The 24,675-nt window shown below is 41.2% G+C and overlaps 1 protein-coding gene and 1 non-coding gene across 4 annotated transcripts; both read right to left on the reverse strand.

Annotated features, from left to right (window-relative positions):
- Nucleotides 1-1,430: 1,430 nt before the first annotated feature.
- On the reverse strand, nucleotides 1,431-22,708 carry RBMX (RNA binding motif protein X-linked). Of its 3 annotated transcripts, none has more exons than XM_050964861.1 (11): nucleotides 22,639-22,708; nucleotides 21,138-21,260; nucleotides 20,848-20,954; nucleotides 14,085-14,256; nucleotides 12,820-12,939; nucleotides 12,342-12,456; nucleotides 9,765-9,890; nucleotides 9,588-9,691; nucleotides 7,818-9,076; nucleotides 6,829-6,915; nucleotides 1,431-3,277 (listed from the first exon to the last, which is right to left on the reverse strand). In XM_050964861.1, the coding sequence occupies exons 2-9, from the start codon at nucleotides 21,244-21,246 to the stop codon at nucleotides 8,769-8,771; spliced, it is 1,161 nt and encodes a 386-aa protein (XP_050820818.1). In that variant the 5' UTR covers nucleotides 21,247-21,260; nucleotides 22,639-22,708; the 3' UTR covers nucleotides 1,431-3,277; nucleotides 6,829-6,915; nucleotides 7,818-8,768. The 3 variants fall into 3 exon arrangements, with proteins under 3 accessions (XP_050820818.1, XP_050820820.1, XP_050820819.1); XM_050964863.1 differs by having other exon boundaries at nucleotides 9,588-9,676; nucleotides 22,639-22,706; XM_050964862.1 differs by lacking the exon at nucleotides 22,639-22,708 and adding an exon at nucleotides 22,342-22,356.
- LOC127057380 (small nucleolar RNA SNORD61) lies at nucleotides 21,023-21,096 on the reverse strand. Its single transcript, XR_007776103.1, has one exon. It is a non-coding gene; the product is annotated as a small nucleolar RNA SNORD61 (small nucleolar RNA).
- Nucleotides 22,709-24,675: the final 1,967 nt, after the last annotated feature.

Raw genomic sequence — 24,675 nt, forward strand, 5'->3', positions numbered from 1 at the left:
TACTTTTTTTAAAAAAAAATTTTTTTAAATTTTTTTAAACAGAGCAGTGCCATGGGTTTTTTGCGGACCCCATGAGTTTGTTTTTCAGTGCCTATTGGTAATTTACATCCACAATTACCATGATTGCCTGAATAAGCAACCATTCCTTCATGATTATTTGCATGCAACTGCATGTTTTAAAAATAAATCAGACCCTGAATTTTTATAAAGTTTTAAAAATAACCTGTGCAGAGAAAAATAAATTGGTGCCCTTTCTTTTATGATAAAGGCAGCCTGAAAGACTAAAGCAAAGATTTAAAAATTAGTGATTAGTGTGCCACCTTTATCTTTCCATGAGTGCTCACCCCTCTCTAGCAAAGAAAACCCCACCAGCATGCCTCAAGTTGCTACCTAAACTAGTGATATGGATTCTTTGGTAGCAGAATCCTGGATACTGAAAACACAGCTACTGAACATAATCAAGAGTCCATTGGGCTGACTTTGGTGGTCAGCTGACAAGGTGAATTGAAAGGGGTGTGGTATAGCTATTCATGTTAATTAAGACTGTTGCCCAACTCCCTCATGTCCTCTTTTTATATTATGGTCAGTTTTGTTAAACAGCTTTACATAACTACAGAAAATGTGTATGAGAATAGAAGCAGGTATAGAACTAAGCTGAGGTATTATTTGGTAGTTAAGAAACGTGTTTAAAATCAGACATTTCAAGAGTTCCGTTAACCTTACACTTCCTTAACAATTATGAAATACTAAGCCTAGCACCAGAATTTAGACAATTACTTGTAATGTACATAGTACAAAGGTTCATTGTATAATATGTAACTGTAGTCAATCCCATCAGAGATCAGCACTATTCCAAGCAAAAACTGGATTTTGTTTAATATTCCAGGAGTTATGCATCTTTAATATACATATCAATATAGAAGTCTACAACCTATGCACAATATGGTAAGCAGGACCTAAAATTCTACAGCAGCACTCTTACTACAAATTATGTAGACTCAAGCTCAGTCCACCATCCAGAACTTCCTGGCACACTAGTCACCTGGCCTAGTTTTTTGCATCCACAATCCCTAAATCAACTGTAGAAGTGGAGGGAAGCTAGTTAGATACTGGGCACCACGGAACATACACACTGGAGTTTGGGCGCACAGGATGAACACTAGGTGAATATTCTGCTTAACCTTTAAGTTTTAGAATTAGTCCCCCCACCCCAACTGAATGAACAAAATACCACTACACTTGTTTCTGTAAGATCTAGTTAAAATGCAGTGAAATTTGTACAGTACTTCACACACAAAGTTAGCATCTTCATTTAAAGCCATCCTTTGTCTGGATAGCTGGGTCAGGGACAGGCACGAACATGTTCAATGACTGTATTTGTACACTGAGGCTTAGCTGCTTCACTTACACCACTTTGCATCTATCACACGTTCAGTCAATGTAAAGTTTATTAACCATGACACTGCATTTTCACAAATGAGAAAGATGAGGGATTGCATTAGAATTTTTGATGCTTGAAAACTGGATTTCACTTCTACCATATATTGGCAAAATAAGCAATAAACTTACGTAATACAGAATACAAATGCAATAGAGACAACCTGGAGATGTACTTAAAAGACAAGATTCCATACAAACTAATTAGCTCTATCTTAGAAGGTTCACATCATTTATGAAAGATGCTAGCTGGTACAAGGGTACTGATAACTCCAAGGATGGATTTGAACATTCCCCAGAAGTCCTCTACACCTCATTTTAGGTTTATGAATATTTTCTCTGACCCAAAAGGGAAAAATCTATTTCTGCTCTCTTGCAATGTCCAAAAAATTCACTTTAGAGGACAAATGCATTTTATGTTAGGTGGTAGACAACTCCCTACAAAACCGCCACCATAACTCATAGGTCATATTGTGGCATGTAGTATGGAAGAACTCTCCGGTCTCTTACCCCCCAAAAAGATCTAAAGGTTGGAAAATTAAGTTGCTTATGCAGAATACCCTGAAACAAAAATGTTCTTGTGCTTGCACGTCCTCCCCCTATTGTGAGTGGGCAGTTGCTTTTGCTTAAGTGACTTGTCATTCTATTTTCACTCAGAGGGACAGTTTCTGCAAACTGTTCACTAAGGCTATCTACACTACAGAGTTTTATCAATGAAGTTATGCCACTTCAATTAAACCACTATTGCGTGTCCACACTATGCTCGTGCCACTGGAGCACATCCACACTGGCCGCTCTTGTATCGAGAGAGAGCACTGCACTGTGGGTAGCTATCCCACTGTGCAACTAGCCACAGGGTGCTTTAGGAAGGATTTGCAAGGTCTCATGGGTCAGGTACAGAGCAGCATCACATGATGCAGGTTTCTCAAGCTCATGGTTCCTTGGCCACTCTACTAGACTGCCATCTGCTTTTTAACTGAAGTGTATGGGGGGACGCGGGAGTGTGTATAGATGGGTTATCTTTAAATTCAGACAGCTGCTGGAATCAGACAGTCCTGAGGCAGGGAAACCCTCCCTCTTCCCTCCATGCATACATCAGCTCCCACCTGGCTCTGCACAGCAATTTCTCATACATACACACCTGCCTCTATGTTCCTAGCACAGAAGACAGCAGCATTCCACATTAATGATTTACTCTTTGCTGCTGGAGCTTAACTGTCAGAAATTCCTGGAGCTCTGAAAGGGGAGGGGCACATGCATGCAGGGCAGGAGAATTCCAAACAGTGAGCAGATCAGTCACCATGGGCACTGATAAGATACTGGGGGAGGCCAATACTGGCGATCTAATGAACAGCAGCATCTACACTGACACTGTTGCTTTAACTTTGCCACCAAAAGTGGCACTGCAGTGTATACACCTCCACAGTTTTGCAGACAAAGGCTGCCTTTTCTGGATAAGACTGCAGTGTAGACAAGGCCTAAAAGTAGCTCAAGAATGTTTGTTCTGCTGCAGCATCAACATGGGCACACCCACACTTACTTCTTGGAAGTGGACAGTTACAAAAGCCAGACAAAAGCAACTTAATTCACACTTTTCATCTGTAAAGGAGATACTCCCATCAGATGTTACCATTAGTAACCTTTCATGCAGCAATGCTCCAACAAGAAGAGCTCTAAAATAGTAATTAACTTTTTCTTCAAAGCGAACATTAACATCTGCACATGCTGAATGTGGCCAAGACCACTTTTAGAGGTGGTTAAAATCTGTGTTGCACTAGTTATCCTTTGATTTCCCAATATGCATCCATTGTTCCATCGCTTTCTTCCAGTCACTCTGTAACTGAGGAAAGGAAATGTGTTAGTACATAGTGTATTGCAGAACAATGAAATAAAACAATTTCTTCTCCTTAAGTGGTAACTGAATATATTTAGGCCTAGGCTAGACTTCAAGAAGCAGAATGCTCTTCAGCACCCTTTTCACACTAGAATAGATGATGGCAAAAGCCACTAGGTTGGAACATTTGAGTGTGACCCAAGACATGCTCAGCTCTTGCACTAATTGTAGCTGGAATGTGCAAACGTTATGACTTACTGAACTAACTAAGACATAGCACAAAGCTTTCAGACCAAACTGAACTGCTGATACAACTGTGGGAACAAAAACATTAAAGTTACATGTCCATCTGCTAATTCACTCCCCGCACGTGAAATGATCCACATTTGTTGCAGGGAACCAAAGTCACTTGCTGATCATTAGGACCATTATGAAGAATACCAGTGCATTCTGGGACAATCATGACTACAAGGAGTGATGAGTATATCAGCTGGATCATCAAGACACTGTTTATAAGAAAACTGTTTCAAGTAGAGGCAAACGACTTGTTGCATTAATGCCCATTGCAATGGTTTACTCCATTAGCACAGCTTCCATTCTTGGAGGAAAGAATTAGAAAAATAATCTACAGGTTGCAGCAGACCTCACACAATGCTTACATGTAACATCTTTTGAACTACAACTGGTCCAGTACACAGTAGATGACAAGTCAAGAAATTTATTGACATAAGCATCAGCTCCATTATCCAAAACATTAGGAGTTATACTCTTGGCAATTGAACAACTGTTCATTGCAGTAACTGAATTCTACCAGGGCATGACAATTTTTGTAATACATTTAACGTAGCTAGAGAATTACATCTATTAAGCCAGATGATTACACGAAAGATGAAGAGAAATGAGCTCTGCCAGCAAGATGCCTTGGCAAAAGCCTGGCAAGCAGTCCAAGCTGCACCACTTAACTTGGCTCCTTCCTCTTGATTGGGGAATTCACGTTCTGATCAAGGCTCTGGCTTTTTGTAAATTAAGCTTCACCTTCCCTAGCAGGAATAAACATACCGTCTCTTCAACTCCCCAGTCTTCTCACTGATGCAAGTGGGAAAGACGACTCAGCAAGGAAAGACATTTGCTTCTTAATGAGGGGGGTGAGTAATTTATAGGGAAGGATCAATGTCTACTTTTGCTGATGTTTGTAAGCTTTCCTAAACACCGTCAATTTAAGAGTTTGTTCGCCCAGAAGGCTTGGAATTACTGTCACTGAAACATATTTAAATGTCAGTCTCACCCTAGAGATGCACCGCAAAATGGAGCAGCAGTTGAGTACTTCTCCAGATTCTGCAAACCTACTCTGATTTACTTTTGATGGCTGTATTAACAGCCGTTAAAGCTAGGAATTTGTCTTCCTATTTGCCACTGGCAAGATTTTTTTTTGAGCCCTAGACTCAGATAAAGTTAATTCTGTACTAAACCTTCCATGAGAGGATTTCAGAACACTCGACAAACAGTTTTGTCATTTACCCCCATGAGGTTAACTTTTATAGGTAAGGAAACAAAAGTGGAGATTAAGTGGTTTGTATAATGCCACAAAAATCACCTGTAGCCAATCTGGTAATAAAACTGGGCCTCCCAGTTCCCAGATGGTCCTTAACCCTGACCCTGGGCTCCAGTTAGTGGTGGTTTAGAGCAGTGGTTCTCAACCAGGGATACACAGAGGTCTTCAGGGGGTACATCAAGTCATCTAGGTATTTGGCTAGTTTTACAGCAGGCTATATAAAAAGCACTAGTGAAGTCAGTACAAGCTAAAACTTCATACAGACAATTACCTGTTTATATTACTCTATATACTGAAACGTAAAATATTTATATTCAAATTGATTTTATAATTATATGGCAATGAGAAAGTAAGCAATTTCTCAGTAATATATAGTGTGCTGAAACACTTTTGTATTTTTATGTCTGATTTTGTAAGCAAGTAGTTTTTAAGTCAGATGAAACTTGGAATATGCAAGACAAATCAGACACCTGAAGTAACGTGGAAAGGTTGAGAACCACTGGCTTAGAGATGTTAATACTAATCCTTAACGGCAAATCGAGATGGAGATCTTTTCATTAATTTTACTTTTCCAAAGTCACATATTATTGATAAGGAATAGGAATGTATGCTGGCCAAGACTTTTTGTTGCATCCACTATATTGTCCTAGATATGGAGTGGAAAAGTGTAAATTAGTGCAGGAACAAATCCTAGAATAAAACAGTGTTCTAAATTAATACTGCATCCAAGTTAGTAAATATTTTTCTTCTTCATATCAAAATAGCTTTAAGTAGTTACAGTAAGTTACAAAGCAATATTATAACATTCTGATAGGAAATCGAGCAGCTATGTAAGCCCCTGGGGGCTGTACTTTTAAATGACAATTCCAACAGAACAATAATGTGAAAACACCCTACACAGTAAGAGTCACACTGGTATGTGACATGCTCCACCTTTGTCAGCTAAAAGCTCTTCAAAAAACTTTCATAAAACAGTGAAAGTCACATGCATAAGGCAGTACCTGCTTCCCTATTTCAGTTTTTTTATAGCAGCATTTTAGAAAGCAAACAAGACGACAATGTTTACTGCAAGTTCTCTTTTAGAGTATAGATTTTTCATGCAGTTTCTTTTAAATGGGAATGTCTCATCTTTTTCTATGTTTTATTAGGTTTTGAGGTTCACTCAACATCCAAGCTAACCCACATCTTTGCTACTGCAACTGTTTGGTTGGAGGCTTTTTGGTAAAATTGTGTTAACAGAGCAATAATCCATCCGCTTTTATGGGGGGGTGAAGATATTTGTTTCAATGATCCTTTCATCCTTATTCAGTTGTCCCAGCACACTGGAAACATCTGTTCCTGTGCCTGCTGGGCCCTTGATTAAAGGGAATATGCACTGATGTGAAAGAGGTAGGTTTTGTTGTGCTAAACAATAAGCAAATGACCTACATAACTTGAGCTGTTTTGCTTCATTTGTTATTCCACAGTTGAGTAGGAGAACTTCAACAAAGGCAAACTCAAAGATCATTAGATATTAAATTAAGCTTAGTCATATGATTTTGGAACAAATCTCCATAAAGAAGGTAGTACTGCTTAAAAATTAAAGCTAAACTGCAAAAGCAGCATGGCCATTTTCTTTCAAACAGGTTTATTTGGGCTTAGCTTCACTAGCTCAGGAGTAAATTTAAAGCTAAAAAAGCCAACTCAAAAAACAAAATAAGCATCCATACAGCAGTTTCGGCTAGTTTAACTACTCTTTACTGAACTCTTAGCCAAGCTAGTGCATCACACATAGACAAGGCTTCTGTGTATGCATGTGGTCCAAGTCCCTTCCAGTTATCCTTGCCACTTCCTAACCTACTGAAGTATACTGTTCAAACATCCTAAAAATTTTGCTTTCAAGCATAAAAACAGGCACTGTCTCACCCTGCCCTCCCCCCCCCCCACAAAAAAGTGAGATCAAAAGTTTGAGCATGGGAAAAAAAAGGAAATTTCTGTAAAGTTACAATGCTATTATATAATTTACCTTTCCTTCTGTTACAGCTGCTGTCACTTATCCATGCAGATGTGTCAGAACTGTACTCAGACCATCATGCCTTTGAAGGTAATCAACCTGCAACGATTAAAACAGAGATGACAGAGCTAGAACAGATTTAAAATGGTTATCCAACCTATAACTGTCCCGGTCCCAGAAAAGTCACAAGCTTGGGTTTGCAGATTAATGTGTTTCAAGTTCTACTACTTCTCTTTAAGTGGTGGAAGGTTCACTGGCTTGGAATGGACTGGAATGGCTTAGTGACAGGTTGCATGGCTTATGGATTCTCATTCCTTTCCAATGGTGCACTGCCATGTTAAATCCATAAGATGAACGGCAAATTTATTTTGAGGACTAGAGTAGTAACAACGTTTTTTTTAGTTGGAAGTCTTCAAGTCTACTATATTCAAGAGCATCTTTTGAACTTCATGGCTCTACCTGGGACATGACAACTCACCACAGGTTCTGCCACTTGTACTAGAATTTCCCCATATAATGCAGTTTCACAAAACTAAAATAAAGTCAGGCATCCAACTAAATGTCAAGTTTGCAATGGCTTGCTTGAAAATGCCCAATATCCGAGCTGATATATTTGGCAATCTAAGCCAATTCCTGATTTCATCAGGATTTTAATATTTGTTAGAAATATAGTATATGCAGCTTGTTTTAAGTGTCTTCAATGAAACATACTGAGCATAGAATTCCCCCTCCCAACCCTACTTTGCAACATATTTTGTCTACGAGCTGCATTCTTAAACGCTTTAGTTTCAAAATTGATGCCATACATGCTTTATATCCATAAGAAGAAATGTTGAATTTGGAAGACTTCTAATGCTTTCCAGCACTGCTTTTCCATAAGATATTGTTTTAAATACAGAAAGCACTTCCATTGCCATGACGTACAGCATGTCTTACTGTACTAAGAGGAAGGTAATTTGGTTCAATTTTGACAGACTGAAAAACTAGTTTGCTTTGCTTACCCATCTTTGCTGTTTCACAGGCATTTGATGCTTTAAATCTGTTGTGGAATGCTGAAAGATTCACTTGTTTTTATGAAGTCATAAGCCTTTGAGAAGTTGGAGAGAAAGACTTCTTTGCTTATCTTATTTTCTCCATTTGCCTTTGGAATCAAAGATGTTCCTTTAAAAGTGAGACACTACACAGAGTTGCAAAAATTTGAAACAGTATGAGTAAGCATCGTTTTGTAGCTTCTTTGATGGAATTGGTCAAACCTTTTATTTACAGTATTCTGTAGTTGACTTATTACATGTAAATGGTTTATTTTGGGGGAGAGGTCCTTGCAAATTCCCAGCAAAACAGTAGGAAGGCAAAGTATGGTCAGCATTATCCATTTGCTGTTTCTGGTTTAGTGACTGAATGGAATCCTTATTTTTTCTTTACACAAGGATCTGAAGAAATTTTGAACTGGGAATATTGTGTGATTTCAGAACCAAGAGGAAACTGAAATTATAGTGTGGCACATCCCCACCACCCTCCACACAAGTAACTAATTTGTTTAGAATGAGAGTTTGAATGTGTAGAACGATCCATCTCCATTTTAGATGGCTAGATGTTGTGTGGAAGATCTTAGAACTGCTTGTTCCATTCATGAGGAAAATCAGATGGGAAGTGTGGAATTTCAGGGAAACTTTTACTTTGAAAGTTACAACACTAGTACACAGCTCAACTTTTATACATTTAACATCTGCTTTTTGAAAGAAATGTTAACAATTTTGAAATGAAATTAAACATTTTTTTAACTTTTCCTCACAAAAGCATAAAAATCATGGAGGGGAAACTTAACAGGCAACAATAAAAAAAGGTAAGAACAACTTTTCCTTTTAGTAGTCCTCTGATAGTAAAGATAGAACAACTTCCACTTGGGTTTGTGAGAAGTAATCTGTCTTGGTCCAAAAGTTTATGATTGTTTTTCAGTATCTGCTTCTGCCTCCACCCCTATCAGATCGGCTTCCTCCACGGCCACCACCTCTGGGTGCTCCGCGGCTTGAACTGCTGTATGAATCACGGGGAGGAGGGTAACCCCTTTCCATGGAAGGGGGAAGACCTCTGTCTTGTCTTCCAACACGATCACGACCACTTGAGTAGACATCACTTCTGCTGCTTGAATAACTTTCTCGACTTCCATATCCATCTCGTGTACTGCCGTAATCATCATAGCGACTGCTTCCACCATAAGATGGCGGGGGCCCTCGTGCAGGTGGAGCACTACGTGAGTTACCTGCAGGGTCAATGGTCAGGTAATATGGCAACACTATAAGTTATATATAACAATTTAAATCTGAATTTACAGAATTGCTGTACTAAAGTTTACTGTTACTCTTTTGTATGAATTGAGACGTTCTTAATATAATCTGCCATGTTGGGACATTTATAGTAGGGGCTGTGTATCAGGCAGCGAATGAATTTAAAGACTGTTTGAAAGGACTGAAGACGGTGTTTATTTCAAGCAGGCTCTTTTGGGGGATATTCCAGAACAGCTTGTTATTTTTAGAGAAGAAACTCAGCCATATTTTCCAGTGATAGTTGCAATTCTGAACTGTAGACTTTGCTTCGTTAGGTTATGGTAATCATTTGATCATCTTGTTAAATAAACTAATAATTGCATTCTCACTTTCACTGTGAGGAGAAAACTGAGTGTGACATTCCCCCCTAAATGCAAGCAGCCTAGTAAAATCAGGATTAGGAAGCCTTTACAAACTCTGCTACAAGATCCTCAAATGGGTCCTTACCATAACTCTCATATGAATCTCTGTAAGAGCCTCCACTTGGATGATCTGAATAGTCTCTATCCCGTCCACCACCATAGCCATCACGATCACTATAAGAAGAAAAACTGCTGAGACTTACTACAAATCAGTGTTGTAACGGAGTGTGACTGAAGTTGAGAAAAATACAATGCTAGGTACCTGTATCCTCTAGAGGGGTACTCATCACGTGAGCTGGAATGACCATAATCACGGTATGCATAATCTCTTGGAGGCGGCGCATAATCTCTTGTATCCCTGGAACTTGGATAATCTCTACTCGAATAACTAGGAAAAAAAAGTGATAGTTATATTTTTGAGGTATCATACAATCATAGGGATGGAAGGGACCTTGAGAGGTCATCTAGTTCAGTCCCCTGCACTCATGACAGGACTAAGTATTATCTAGACCAGGGGTTCGGACCCCTCAGGGGGGCGGGGGGTGGTCACAAGGTTATTACATGGGGGGTCGCGAGCTGTCAACCTCCACCTCAAACCCCGCTTTGCCTCCAGCATTTATAATGGTGTTAAAAATATAAAAAAAGTTTTTTTAATTTATAACGGGGGTTCTCACCCAGAGACTTGCTATGTTAAAAGGGTCACCAGTAAAAGTTTGAAAGCCACTGATCTAGACCATCCCTGACAGGTGTTTATCTAACCTGCTCTTTTAAATCTCCAGTGATGGAGATTCCACAACCTCCCTAGGCAAATTTATACCAGTAAATTAACCACGTTCATACGAAGTTTTTCTTAATGTGCAACCTAATCCATCCTTGCTGCAATTTTTCCTTTTTCCTCCTTCCTCCTTGTAACCACCTTGTATGTACTTGAATCACCTCTCCGTCTTCTCTCCAAACTAAACAAACCTAATTTTTCAGTCCTCCCTCATAGGCCATGTTTTCTAGAACTTTAATCATTTCTGTTGCTTTTCTCTAGACTCTCCAATTTGTCCGCATCATCCCCGAAATGTGGTGCCCAGAACTGGACAGAATACTCCATTTCAGAACTAATCAGCATGGAGTAGAGCGGAAGAATTATTTCTTATGTCTGGTTTACAACACTCCTACTAATACATCCTAGATAGAATGACATTAACTTCCCGCCCCCGCCAAACTGTGTTACACTGTTGACTCATATTTAGCTTGTGATCCAGTATGACCACCAGCTAACTTTCCGTAGAACTCCTTCCTAGGCAGTCATTCCCCATTTTGTATGCATGCAATTGATTTTTCCTTCCTAACTAGAGCACTTTGCATTTGTCCTTATTGAATTTCAGCCTATTTACTTCAGACCATTTTGATTTTTAATCCTATCTTCCAAAGCACCTGCTCCCAGCTTTGTATCGTCCACAAACTCTGTAAGCGTACTCTCTATGCTATTATCTAAACCACTGATGAAAACGTTGAACAGAATTTGACCCAGAACGGATCTGTGCAGGAGCCCACTCAATATGCCCTTCCAGCTTGAATGTGAACCGCTAAAAACTAACTACTCTCTGGAATTTTCTTCCAACTAGTTATGCATCCACCTTATATTAGCTCCATCTAGGGTGTATTTCCCTAGTTCGTTTATGAGAAGTTCATGCGAGACAGTATCAAAAGACTTACTAAAGTCAAAATATACCACATCTACCACTTGTTACCCTGTCAAAGAAAGCTGTTAGATTAGTTTGACACAATTTGTTCTCAACAAATCCATGCTGCTACTTATCACATTATCTGTAAGTTGATTATTTGCTCCATTATCTGGCCAAGCACTAAAGTTAAGCTGACTGGTCTGTAATTCCCCAGGCTGTCCTTATTTCTCTTAGATGGGCACTTCATTTGCCCTTCTCCAGTCCTCTGGAATCTCTTGTCTTCCACGGCTTTTCAAAGATAATTACTAATGTTCAGATATCTCCTCAGTTAGCTTCTTAAATATTCTAGGACGTATTTCATCAGGCCTTGGTGACTTGAAGACATCTAACTTGTCTAGGTAATTTTTAAGTTGTTCTTTCCCTATTTTAGCCTCTGATCCCACCTCATTTTCACATTATGTTAGACACCCGATTGCGACTAACCTTACTGGTGAAAGCTGAAACGAAGCCATTTAGCATTTCCACAGTTTGTTATTGTTCTCCCTCACTAGCATTGTGTAACATGCCTATCCTGTCCTTGGTCTTCCTCTTGCTTCTAATCTATTTCGAGAACGCTTTGTTATCCTTTATGTCTCTAGCTAATTTAATCTCTTTGTGCCTGGGTTTTTCTAATTTTGTCCCTACATACTTTCATTATTTGGTTATATTCATCCTTTGTAATTTGACTTAGTTCCCACCTTTTGTAGGACTCTGAGTTTCAGATCACTGAAGAGGTCACAGTTAAGCCAGGATGGCCTCTTACCACACTTCTATCTTTCCTAGGCAGTGGGATAGTTTGCTTTTGTTCCCTTAATAAAGTCTCTCTGAAAAAATGGCTAACTTCTTTTTTTCCCTTTAGACTTGCTTCTCATTGGACCTTACCAACCAACTGGCTGAGTTTGCTAAAGTCTACTTTCTTGAAATCCATTCTCTTTACTGAGCTGTTCTCCCTCCTACCATTCCTTAAAATCATGAACTCTACCATTTCATGACCACTTTCACCTAAGCTACCTTCCAATTTCAAATTCTCAACCAGCTCCTCATAGGTGAGCATAATTATCTGCAGGCAAAATTAGAAATGAGGACACTGGTATTAAGTTTTAACTGTAATGTATTAACTTTACCTGTCTTTTGTACTATAACCATCATCTCTTGGCGACATGTAGACATCTCTTCGTGATGGCATTGGCTCTCTGCGTGGAGGACCACCATAACTGTCTCTTCCACGTGATACAGGAGCTTTAAAGAAGGACAATTCAGGTAAACCAACTGTTTAAAAATGAAGCAAGAATGCTGCAGAGGAATTTCCTCAATGCAAAGTTGTATTAACAGCATAGCTCAGACTTATTTAGGAGATCACTTTGCTATAGTCTGCATTCAGTGCAATATTGTTTCATGGCTCTGCTAGTCAAACTAAGAAACAGCAGTAGAGGAACATCTTTAAAAAAGTCACAGATTTGAAAGTTCTGCTGACATGAAAAGTCAATAGTCATACAAGCACAAACATTATACTAACAATTAATTTGATTTCAAGTGATTGGAGATTTGTTACAGGCATGGATAAATCCAGCCAACCAAAAAGAAAACGCATTTACTCCTTACCTCTCCCTCCCATTCCACTACTGCTACGCACTGGCCCTGAAGGTGCCGATCTTTTAGGTGGAGGTCCGCCACTTCGTGGAGGTGGACCCCTTTTCATTGGAAGTGGCCCCCTAGAAGAACCTAAAAAGATAAAGAGTAAGTCAACCGGTTATTTATATGAAGAACTAGAGAAGCCATTTTTTATATGGCTACATTTTAAATGTCTAAAATTTGACATGATTAAGCAGTGGCAAATCAGGACCACCAAGAGAGAGCAGAACTTGTAGGAGGAACTTGAGACAAGTGGAGAAGAACTGCAACACTATGATCACATGCATGCTCCTTGAGATTCCAAAATGGCCCTTTTTTTGGTACAGTGGTCAAATCTGCAAAGCCCTAGTCAGGAATAAAAGATGTAGTGTGACCAAAGGAGGAAGGGCAATGTAAATCAGATTACATGGTCACATAGCCTAGATAATGCACAAGTCCACTGTTTCCAGATAGCGTGGCCAAATAAGGAACAGAGCAGCCTAAAAGCAGATTTGACCACATCCTACTCTCGAATACATGCAGGACCACTATACAGACCCCACAGAACAGAAATCTTTAAGTATTTAGGAGGAACTGCTTTCTGGCTGTTTTGCATTCAAGCTTCAGCTACACTGCAGGTAAGGGGCTACTTGCTTCTCCCATTAAGAAAGCAGCTTGTTTCATTTTAGTCCAGTATCCAGACAAAACACTAACAAAACCTTGTGTGCTACTCTAATGTTTTCTACATCAAAGGACAGCCAGTCAAATATCTCTCCTAAAAGCTACTGCTCTAGACAGTGCTATATTAAACAAGCAACGCTCAAAGTCTGAAGAATTAAGCTTGACCCTCAAAGGATCAATCTCTGAAGTCAGCAGCTATTGCTTATTGAGTTTGTGTCTTCTGGCAGTAGGACTGCAAATTGTTCACTTTTTTCCCAGCTGCAAGATGATTTTCAAACAAGGACACCAGAAAGCTTCCTCGCTTGCTTGCAAGGCAGGAGTTTTGCTTTCCATTTTAGTCCAAAGTCAAGCAGAATGTTATATGTAGAAAGGAACCCTCACACACTAGAAGGTTTAAGTCTTATTACCTAGCCAATAATTTGACTCAACTGCAGAGTGCACATTCTGTTCTGTTTTGAGTTTAAAAATAAGGAATACTTTATTCAGTGGCTTGATTTTTCAGAAGGATATCGTCACCTTCCAAATCTGATAGTCTTGCATGTTGTCCAAGTATAATTAGATACGTAAATACATACCCAAGTGACTCCCTCTTGAAGGTGGTCCTCTTGCTCCACTTCCGCCTCTTCCACCTCTAAGGCCCCTGGGAGGACCTCTGCTTCTTGGAGGGGGTGGTGGCCCACGTCTACCACCACTTTCAAAGGATGGCTTGGTTGCTTGTTCCACTTTAATTGCTTTCCCATCTAATGACTAAAAAAAAGAAGCCGCTTTACTCAGTGCTCAGTTATGCTTCTATGTCTTAAATAAGCAATTGGGCTGGATGGACCATTGGTTTGACCCAGTAGAGCCAGCCATTCTTATGTTCAGCTTCACTGTTACTGGGTTTTTACATTATAAATTAAGTAGGTTTGTAATTGTAGAACAGCTTTGAATCTTCAGAATGCCAGTATAAACAACTGGGAAGGTACTCAGAAGGAATACGTTCTACAGGAAGGTCCTTTGCTCCTGTGGCACTTAAGGGAAAGCTGCAGCAATTTCAGAAATTAGAACTCTGGTATTTTTCTGGCGTTTAACTTAGAACATATTACTTAAAACAGATGTATGCACTACTCTCTCCAGTTTCAGTTTTCAATAGGCCATAGAATTTTTATACCAAACTATAGCAGCATCAGAAGTTCCAGGGATGAAGCTTAAAGGTTTGTCAGCTGGAGCTTTTGGCGCATGGAAAGATAACTGGATGCATTAACTTGATGTTTCTGCTAAGATGATCAGCCATGAACTAAATTAAAGCTGGCATGAAAACTAAAGGCAGTTTTAGATTTAACACTGAACTGAACAGTTGATACCTTTGTACTATTGCATCAGGCTGCCTACTCAAAAAGGTGACAGTTTATGTTGTTTTCAAGGTCCTCTGAAACACTAGGGATAGATTTTTATTTTTTATACAAGCAAGAGATGATTCGAGATCTAGATTAAAGGCATGGCTCTACAAAAATGGATGCCTTGTTTGGCCATAATACAAGCTCAGTGGCTCAATATATTCAACAAGTAAACTCATAGTTGTTCGGCTGCTTTGTTACCAGCCTATTATATGCTGGGTTATCAAAAGTTTTGGAATCAAAGAGTCAAGAGTCCTTAAAGGATTTGAGCTTATCTATCAAGACTGCAGGCTCTGTGAAAGGTGTGTGTTATTTAGGTTTCTGCACATCTACTCTGCCCAAAACTCAAAAAGGACAAAAATTCTGCGCTAAATACAACATCTCATTAAAGAGAATCAAATTGATTATTTTAGTTCTCCCTTTCCGCAGTTAGTGATCATGAGGCCTTCAGTCACCAGTAAAGAGAGGTGTCTGCAGCCTGTAGGTGATGACACCCCCGTACCACTCACACCTTTGAAGCTTTATAGAAATTAGTTCCCTATGGCGCAGTACAAGCACTCTCCCATAGCATGTTACCCAAGAGTCCAACTCAGTCTGTTGGATACAAGCTGGAGACACAAATATTGGTAAACTGGATTGTTTAAGTTGGAACTACTATGACAAGGCATCTTCAAGGCTCATGGAAAAGCCATCAGTTGTCATGAGCTGAAATACTCTAGAAACGGAAGCAAGTGTTTTGATTGGTTAGTTTCAATTGCATGAGGATGCCATCACATCTTGGACATAGTTTGTCTGAAGAGGTCACTAACAGGCAGCAGGAAGACCGGAAGGAGCAAGCTTTATCACATGATCATTCTCTCCACCTTCTCCTGGCTCATTGTAGATTCCTGCCACTTTTGGGCCTTTGCTGTCCTGATACCAAAATACCTCTTTAACCATTTGGCATCGTCTACATTCTGAATACCTGTAATGCAAGCTTTAAGTGCCTGTTGTCACCTATTCCCTAATGTGTGGTTTTCCTTTCCCGCATTACTTCTTTCCTATTTTTTTGCTTTCTGTTCAATGAGAGCCTGGCTTACTCGGCCAAGATAGCATCAACTTCTGTAGCAGTTACTGTAAACCTGTGACCAAAGGCCAGCTACAAATGCCTGGGACAGTCCAATACTAGTAAGTTTGCAAAGGTCTTAAGTGACTAATAGGATGATGTGCAGAGCCTATTTTACCAGCAGCTAGTGAAGAAAACAAGCATTAGTGACACAAGATGCATTATTTTATCTTTGCTTTTATTTTTCCTACCTACAAGCTTCTTGTCTGATTCTAAAATAAAATAGATTTAATTCCAACTGCTCAAGACAATCTAAATGAACAGTCTTTTGGGAATTAGACAGCTAATAAAATCTTCAGTGCCTTCAGAGAAAGGTCAAACAAGGGTCTATCCTATAAAAAGGAGACTACAGCTGAAAATACTGATGTTCAGTGCCATGGTTATAAGCCACACAGGTCCTGACCCAACAGAGAACTACAGTTGCTGGTGTAGTACCCACGCAGCAGCTGGGAATAGGAAATCAGTATAACCCTATAAAGGTGGACTGGGGAGGTTCTTATTAAGTGAGGATTAGAGAATTACCCTTGACAACAAATGTAAAGATTGCCAAGAAACAGTACCAAGGTGTGCTATTAATGCCTAAAACCTTCAAGTAACACCACGCTAGCTAAAGCGAAAGATGTCAGTGGATTAGCTTGTGCATTGGCAGGCATTTAATAGACATGTCATTCCTCTTATACTGCTCATTGCTAACTGTTTCTGTAGTCTGACTTCAACTTCAATTAGCCAAGATGGGCAGGGATGAAAAAATGGTAAAATACTTTCATTAGCAGCAAGGTAACAGGTCCAGGTTCACAGCAAGAAATGAGCACTTCCTTGCCTGCTATCATAGCATACGGCTGTCAAACTGTCCTGACCCTCTGTATTAGGATGCATCCGACAAAGTGGGTATTCACACACAAGCTCATGCTCCAATATGTCTGTTAGTCTATGAGCTGCCACAGGACTCTTCGCTACTTTGTATTATGTGGTCCTTGATTGAACAACAGAAAGGATTTTCAAGTTCACCTGATGGTGTGCAACCAGACACTTATTTAGAGTTTGGCTTTCCATGTGTTTTATTGACCATGAACAGCCCACTTTCTCAGACCAAACTGAAAGCACCTGCAATAGTTGGTACTAGAAAGACCTATCAGCCCACTGATGACTCTAGGACAGCCTTCAGTAAAATAATGAATATACCTAAATCACCTGTATTTGGACTGTATGGCGCTACCAAAATGGGTGCCTTGATTGGCCATAATACAAGTTCAGTGCTCAATATATTCAACAAGTAAACTCAAAGTTGTTCGGCTGCAAGGATCTCCTCCGCAGGTAGGCAGAGGTCATACAGAGCATCATAAAAATGTATGACTAAGTGTCCTTGAAAGGTCTTGGAGAGCACATTAACTATAATCTCAGGAAAACGGCACTGTGAGCACCTACATTAAGACCATTTGGCAAATGCCTTCATTAGTAGAAAAGCATGGCTACTGGAGCCTAGGATAGTTCCAGAGAGTGTTTATCTGTAGTGATCACCATCTACGAAGCAGCAAAGGTATGTTGTGAGCTAATCTGACTGCAGTGTAAAAGTATATGCTTTATGCCTGAACCAGTTTCAGAGAGAAAAAAATAAGGATAAAAGCTTGTGGTACTACACATAATTTGAACTCTGATGTAACTGTTCAGTCTCCTTAAATCCATTATGGGATGAAGACAGTCTTTTCAGAACGACGAAGCATCTATGAAGTAAATTTCTTCTGCACTGCTTGAACATTTCTTTTGATGCTCATCCTTCTTAGAAAACTCAGTTTTACCCTGAATAGCGAATCATTTGAGGGATTTCTGATAACGTATAGGAAAAGAAGCTAGGAGGCAGCACAGGACGGAACACAACCTCATATGGACCAAATAGCAGCTGAAACCCAGTGATCTGTGGTAATTTCACTCCACAAGGATGAGAATCACCCATCCCCAACAGAGAACAAAGCAAAGCTATCTTGACTCCCAGCAACTATCAAACTTGAGAATTATTAGAAGTAAGAGTGTAAAAGGCAGAATAACTACCAATCTGAAGTGTTGTGCTCTCTTTTGTGCTGTTTGGAAGACTTGGACTTGAGATGACAGGAAGAACCAGAAGTGTAGAACTCCCACACTTCCTTAGGCTAGGAAGTGGTCAGCCAATAACCTACTACAGATCTAGTTTAATCTTTTCCAGAGGTCAGGCTTGCTGTATCCCAATAATCCTGCACCTGGTTTAAGCAGCTACTCCCTATATAGAAAGCTTCTGCTGCTTTCGCACTTTAGGAAACCATAGAACCAAAGAGGCCTCTTTATGGGAACAAGGTAAGGATCTAAAGATGGAAACAAGGCTCTGGCTCATGGGAGCTCTGTCCAATAGAAAGCCTGGAAGAACGCATGCGCCTTTTCTGACCTAAAGTGTCTCAGAGGAATAGCGTTAGGATATCTTCCACAACATTCAAATGACAAAGATGAAGGAAGGATGCAATGTTGTAGCTATACTGGTCCCAGTATATCAGAGACAAGGTGGGTGAGGTAATGTCTCTCTCACCAACAGAAATTGGTCCAATACAAGACACGTCTCACCTACACCTTTTGCCTGTCCCTCTCTCTTTTCTTAAAAAAAAGGCACAAAACATAACACTTTACCTCAGTTGACTATAATTGACCCAGAATGCAGTGTCCAAATTTAAGCAGATGCAGATATTTAAACTGTTCTGTGGCTCAGAAACTAAGCAAGCTACTATTAAAAATATGATAGAAGTTTAAAAAGATTTTCCATGAAAGGTCCTTCATTTCATGCATCTGCAATTTACCACAGGAAGAAGGAATCAAAGGCTGTTGGACACTTCGGACCACCCTTCAGATCATTACTGGCATCGAGGGTGCTGTTACAACCCAAAAGGCACCACTTTATTGAGATTCTATCAGTTCAGTGATGCAGAAGGTGCATACTACTTTAGAATGCCGAGATCTCCTCAGATAAATAAAAATTAAACATTATATAAACAAGCCACCATTTTAGCTAATACACTGGGCATCTGTTCTAAAAGTTCCAAGTGTGGCCAATCTTATATTGTAATACAGAAGATCTAAAATAAGAACAAGCAATCACTTGTTGCAAGAGGAGTTTTAGAATAGTACTCTACACACATTGCCTAACGATCAAATCCTCTCAGCCAGTCACTAATCTCCAGTGCCTCTGCAATTAAAGCATAACATTATTTCAAGCCACACTAGTTTAAACTGTATTTAAGAGGACTTTAGAATTGTGCTACATAGTTCTCAGTATTACAGTAACCTGCATATTTTGAGGTAAATCTTGGAATAACAGCACCTTTAAGGAACTATCTACAAGTCAGTAAAAGACTGCCTTCCAAGTCACATGATTGTGAACTTTGCCTCGGAAAGAGTGCTCCTCTCTGAGATGGTGGCACAAGTTGTAACACTAAGTTGGGCATGAGCATCAAGAACACATGTTCAAATAGTTTGACAGCAAATCATCCTATAGCTAGCTTTTACTGTTTGTGTTCAATTCTCACTGAGAGACAGCATAAGTCAAGGATTAAGAGAGTTTTGCTGAAATTAAATATTTTAACTAAGAACACAACCAGCACATTGATATCCCGTTCCCATGATTCCATAGATACTTACTAAAAAGCTACTGAAACACTGCAAAATATAATGCTTAATAACACTACGATATGCACTCAAAACATATCAAATGATTACAATTTGGATTATAATCAGAGTGCCAAATGACAACTAAAGAACTCTAGATATAGAAGATAAATAATAAGATCAATACAGGCTTCCTCAACTGCCTCACCAATGTGTCAATTGATTTAGAGGGGACATCTCCAAGGAAAAAATAAATTCAGTCCTACTACATAGTTGTTCAGCTCTTGACAGACTGCAAAAAGGAGGGCTGTGACGCTCGTCAGCAACAGCAGACATTTCCCATAGGGAAGGCAACTGCAATCAACTTTGCAATATCACCCTGAACTACATACTAGCCTGTGACCTACAGAGCAAAGACTATGCATCCTCATTACTACCCTGGGCCTTTTCACTTATTTCATAAAAAGCTGACAATCTATAGCTACATTATTTGAATATCAGTTTAAATGAAGCAATTCAAGCCCTTCTATCATCAAAAGTTACTGTTCCTAGTTAAATCACCAGATTTGAGAAAGGAGCATACACGCTTCGGTCTGGTAGTGTGTACTTGGTAAGCACAGATATCCTTTATCCATCCTCTACAGCAGACACAATAAATGCTAAAAGACGTGAGTAACTGTCTCAAATTCCAAAAGCTCTGTTTTTCTTTAACTTTGTATTTATCAAAATGTGTCAATATTTAGCCCATGGAGACTCCCATCTTTTCAGATTAAGAAATTGTATTTGTATCAATTCAGTACTGTAGATGCTGTTCATAATCACATTTAGACTTTGATAAGAGTTATATAGCTTTGGGCTTTACAAACAGATAGGGTAAATAATTTTTATGATAATAAAAAGCTAAAACACTATCATCATCCTGATTTTTTTCAAAGATACACAAATTAGCTTCCCTCTTATTCTCACTAGCAGGAAGCTTTCACCCAATCCCCAAATCCTGGAACAGAAAGAGAAGCTTTAATAAATGCCACTTCTATAGGGGTAGCAAAGATTACATTTAACATTTGTAAGTTTAACAGTAGAAAAGAAATTTGGTCATTTGTCACAGTAGGACTTGTCTCTCAGATCTTAATACAAGCCCAGTTTGTAAAGCACACTGCTATTAAGTTCAAATAATTAAGACTGACACTGCACTGTAGTAGTGATAGAACAAGCATGATTTATCCATCATCATACCTTTCCATTCATATCCCTGGCAGCATCCTTTGCATCTGCTGGGCTCTCAAATGTGACAAAAGCAAATCCTCTGGACTTGTTGGTTTCACGATCCTTCATCAAGAGAACTGCAAATATAAACCTAAACGTTATTCTACTTTTCCTAAGTCTCACAGCATCACCTACCCCTTACAATGTGCTCAGAACTTCTTAGAGGATCAAGAAAGCAATATCACTTCAGCTGATCAATGCCTTAAGATTCATCACAGCACAACTTTTAGTTAGCATCCATCTAGAAATTTTATTTTTACCTTCCACAATGCGCCCATATTTGCCAAATACAGCCTCAAGAGCTTTCTCATTTGTCTCTGTATTCAGTCCACCAATGAACAGTTTCCCAGGACGATCCGCTTCAACCATTTTGACTCTAGGACCTATGAAACATAAATTCCGTTAGTGAGACATGATGGTATTAGAAAAAAAAAAAAACTTTTTTGCAAGAAGTTGTAAACCCCAGAAAGTATTTCAACTCTCACCCTTCCCCACCATATAAAAGTGCTTTATCCTAACCAACTCAGTTAGAAACTTCAGAGTGAAAAAGAAACAGACTATTTGCATGAAAGAATGAGACAGCTGGACACAACATACAGTATCAATTTGACAAAACAATATTCATAACTAGCATTCTAATAGTATTTCTAACAGATGAACCTATATAATTTGAATCATCTAGAAGGAAGACAAACATGCTATAAAATACAGTATGGGGTACAGAAACCGTTTTGGGGGGGGCTGATGAGACCTTAATAAGCCCTGCTCTAACTGCACATGATGTAGGAATGACGTTTTATGGGCAGAAAGAGCCATTTTTACATCCTACGGAAACAAAGCAAAATCCTCTACCAGAGGGAAAGAAGCAGGACACTGCAGCTACATTTAAAATGGTGCAAAACCAACCGCAGAGTAATTGGCTTCAGGCCGGTTTCGGCCAGTCAGCTCTTATGTCCAAACTCCGTACAAGCCTAGTTTGGAAATCATGGCCCGTTTTTCAACATGCTGGTAACGGGGGGCCGCCTGCAACCCGCCACGGCAGCGCAGATGGGAGTCAGCAGCTACCGGAGGAATGTGCCTACGCTGCCCCCGCCCCCGCCCCCACCCAGTGGCGGGAAAAGCAGAGCCCCCGGAATACCGAGGCAGCCACAATGCGGCGCGGTGGCTGCACGCCGAGGAGAAGCGAGCACGCGGGACCAGCAGCCAGCCCACAAAGACAAAGGCGGGCAACCTCAGGCAAGGCGGGGGAGGAGCGTTAGACCCTCAACAATCTCGCGACACTACCACAAAATGGCGGCCACGTTTGGCGGGGATAATCTCCTACCGGAGAGGCGGGTCGCCTCAGGAGCTCAACTGGAAACTACCAGACCACGTGTGTCTGCCCGGCATCGGGCCACCCCAACCGCAACAAAGAGCCGCGCCTCCCCCCTCCCCGCGCGCTCACCCACACACCGCGAGGCCCACCCAGCGGGATCCGAAAATTACCCGACACCTAAAATGGCGGCCACCGCTCCTCACGCGGGTTGGCCACCCAACCCACGCGCGCGCACCCCGGGAATCCACCGACTGAGCCGGCGCGGCGCCGAACCGCAGCCAGTGCCCGAACACCCCGCTCCAGAGCGGGAGGAAGCTTTAACTCCCCGACAGAGGGTCGGGACCTGACCCTCTCCAAAAAACCCTTCTTCCCTAGCCCTTTAACGTCCTCTTTCCAGCCCGGCCCGGCCCCGCTCTCCACTCCCGCCTGCCCCGGCCGGCACTCACCTCCTCTCCCGTCCCCGGCCTCGCACACCGACCTGCAACTGCGCAATGAGAGAGCGAACAAAGGCGCTGCAGGCGTTTATATAAGTGACGTCACCGCCTCAAACGCGACGGCGGGACCCGGATGCAGCCGCCAGCCGGGGGGGGGGCTAGGGAGGCCCGAGTCGTTGTAGGAGCTGGGGGATAAGGAGCCTTGTTTCGTGTGGGGGCGATTGCCTGGTGTAGGGGAGAGAAAGGGCCCCAGAGCCCGCCTCATACAGCTGTGGGCCTCGCACAGACACAGCCCCCGCCTCTGCTTAACAATTGCATCGGCCTGGTGTCGGCCCAGTCCCTGCTGTGAATGCAGCGAAATTGAGGGGGCGATTCTTCCCTGGCCTAACTGGGGATGTGGATTGCCGGCGGCAGTGGCTCTCAAACTGTTGTACTGGTGACTCCTTTCACACAGCAAGCCTCTCAGTGCAACCCCCCCCTTATAAATTAAGAACACTTTAATATATTTAACACCATTCTAAATGCTGGCGGCAAAGCGGGGTTTGCGGTGGAGGTTAACAGCTTACACAACCCCTCAGGTAATAACCTCATGACTCCCTGAGGGGTCCCAATCCCCAGTTTGAGAACCGCTGACCTTCGGCGGGGGGGAAACCCCTTCTGGTGCTGTAGGAAACTGGCTGCACAGCTGGTGTACCAGGATGAGTGGCTGTAGTGCAGGTACACCTGGACATGATGAAAAGCCCTCATTGACACCCAGTCTTTGTGTTGGTGCCTATAGGGCACGTCTGCAGTAGAAATGCTATAGCAGCGGTGCTGCTGTAGTATAGACACTAGAACCACACAGAGGGTTCGTTTGTTGCTTTAGTAAATCCACCTCTGAATGCTGGTCTGCACTAGCGCTGTACAGTAGAACCTCAGACTTATGGACACCTCCTGGAATGGAGGTTGTCCATAACTCTGAACAAGAGGTTATGGACTTCAGCCAAGGGGGAGGAGAATGGACTCCGGTGGGGACAAAATAGCTTCATACATAACTTCTTGGTATAGCCTGTGTTTAAACTTTGTGAAATACATTTTGGGACAAAACTTAAGTTTTTGCTCTGGCTGAGGGGAATTTTTAATAAAATTTGGGCAAAATCCATACAGATTTTCAAGTTCTGTAAAGGTTAATGTTAATGCCATATTCTCCTCTGCCAGCTACATAACTGATTGGCAACTTGTGGCATGCAAACTGATTTTTACTGGCACTGTGCTGCCAGCCGGTGTCCCGGCCGCTGGCCCCGCCCAGGCCACTGCTGGCTGGGTGAACGGAACCCCCAACCAGCAGCACCGGCTGAGTGGGGCCGGTGGTCAGGACCCCAGCTGGCAGGAACCGGCAGACGGAACTCCAGACTGGCAGTGGGGTTCTGGCTGCCGGCCCCTTTCCAGCTGGGGTCCCGGCCATCAGCCCCACTCAGCCTGCTGCCGGCCTGGAAAACCAGCCGCCGGCCCCGCTCACCTAGCTGCTGGTCTGGGATTCCAGCCGCCTGGACCCCTGCCAGCTGGGGTCTGGGCCTCTGGTCCTGCTGAGCCCTCCTGCCAGCCTGGGGTACCGGCAGCCATTCCAGGGCTCTGCTCCTGACCTGGTCCCAGCGCTCTGCAGCCCTTATAAAAAATTACACTACAGTTAACTTAAAAACTTGAAAACTTTGTATATTACAGTAATCTTTAAAACATGTAAAATGTTAATAAATACATAGGCTTGACTAAACAAAGTAGTTATACTTATGTGCCTGTGCTTAATTTGTGTTTTTGATGATTTACCTTCTAAAAAAATCTCGCCTGTCTTGCACCCCCAGAAAGGGCATCTCATACTCCCAGGGGGTGCATGCACCCCAGGTTAAGAACCACTGCACTAAACTGATAAAATCTGCATTTTAATTTAATTTTAAATGAAGCTTCTCAAACATTTTTAAAACCTTGTTTAATTTACACACAATAGTTTAGTTATATAATATAGATTTATAGAGAGCGACCTTCTAAAAACATTAAAATGTATTACTGGCACGC

Source organism: Gopherus flavomarginatus, chromosome 8, assembly GCF_025201925.1.
Source record: "Gopherus flavomarginatus isolate rGopFla2 chromosome 8, rGopFla2.mat.asm, whole genome shotgun sequence".
Lineage (NCBI taxonomy): Eukaryota > Metazoa > Chordata > Testudines > Testudinidae > Gopherus > Gopherus flavomarginatus.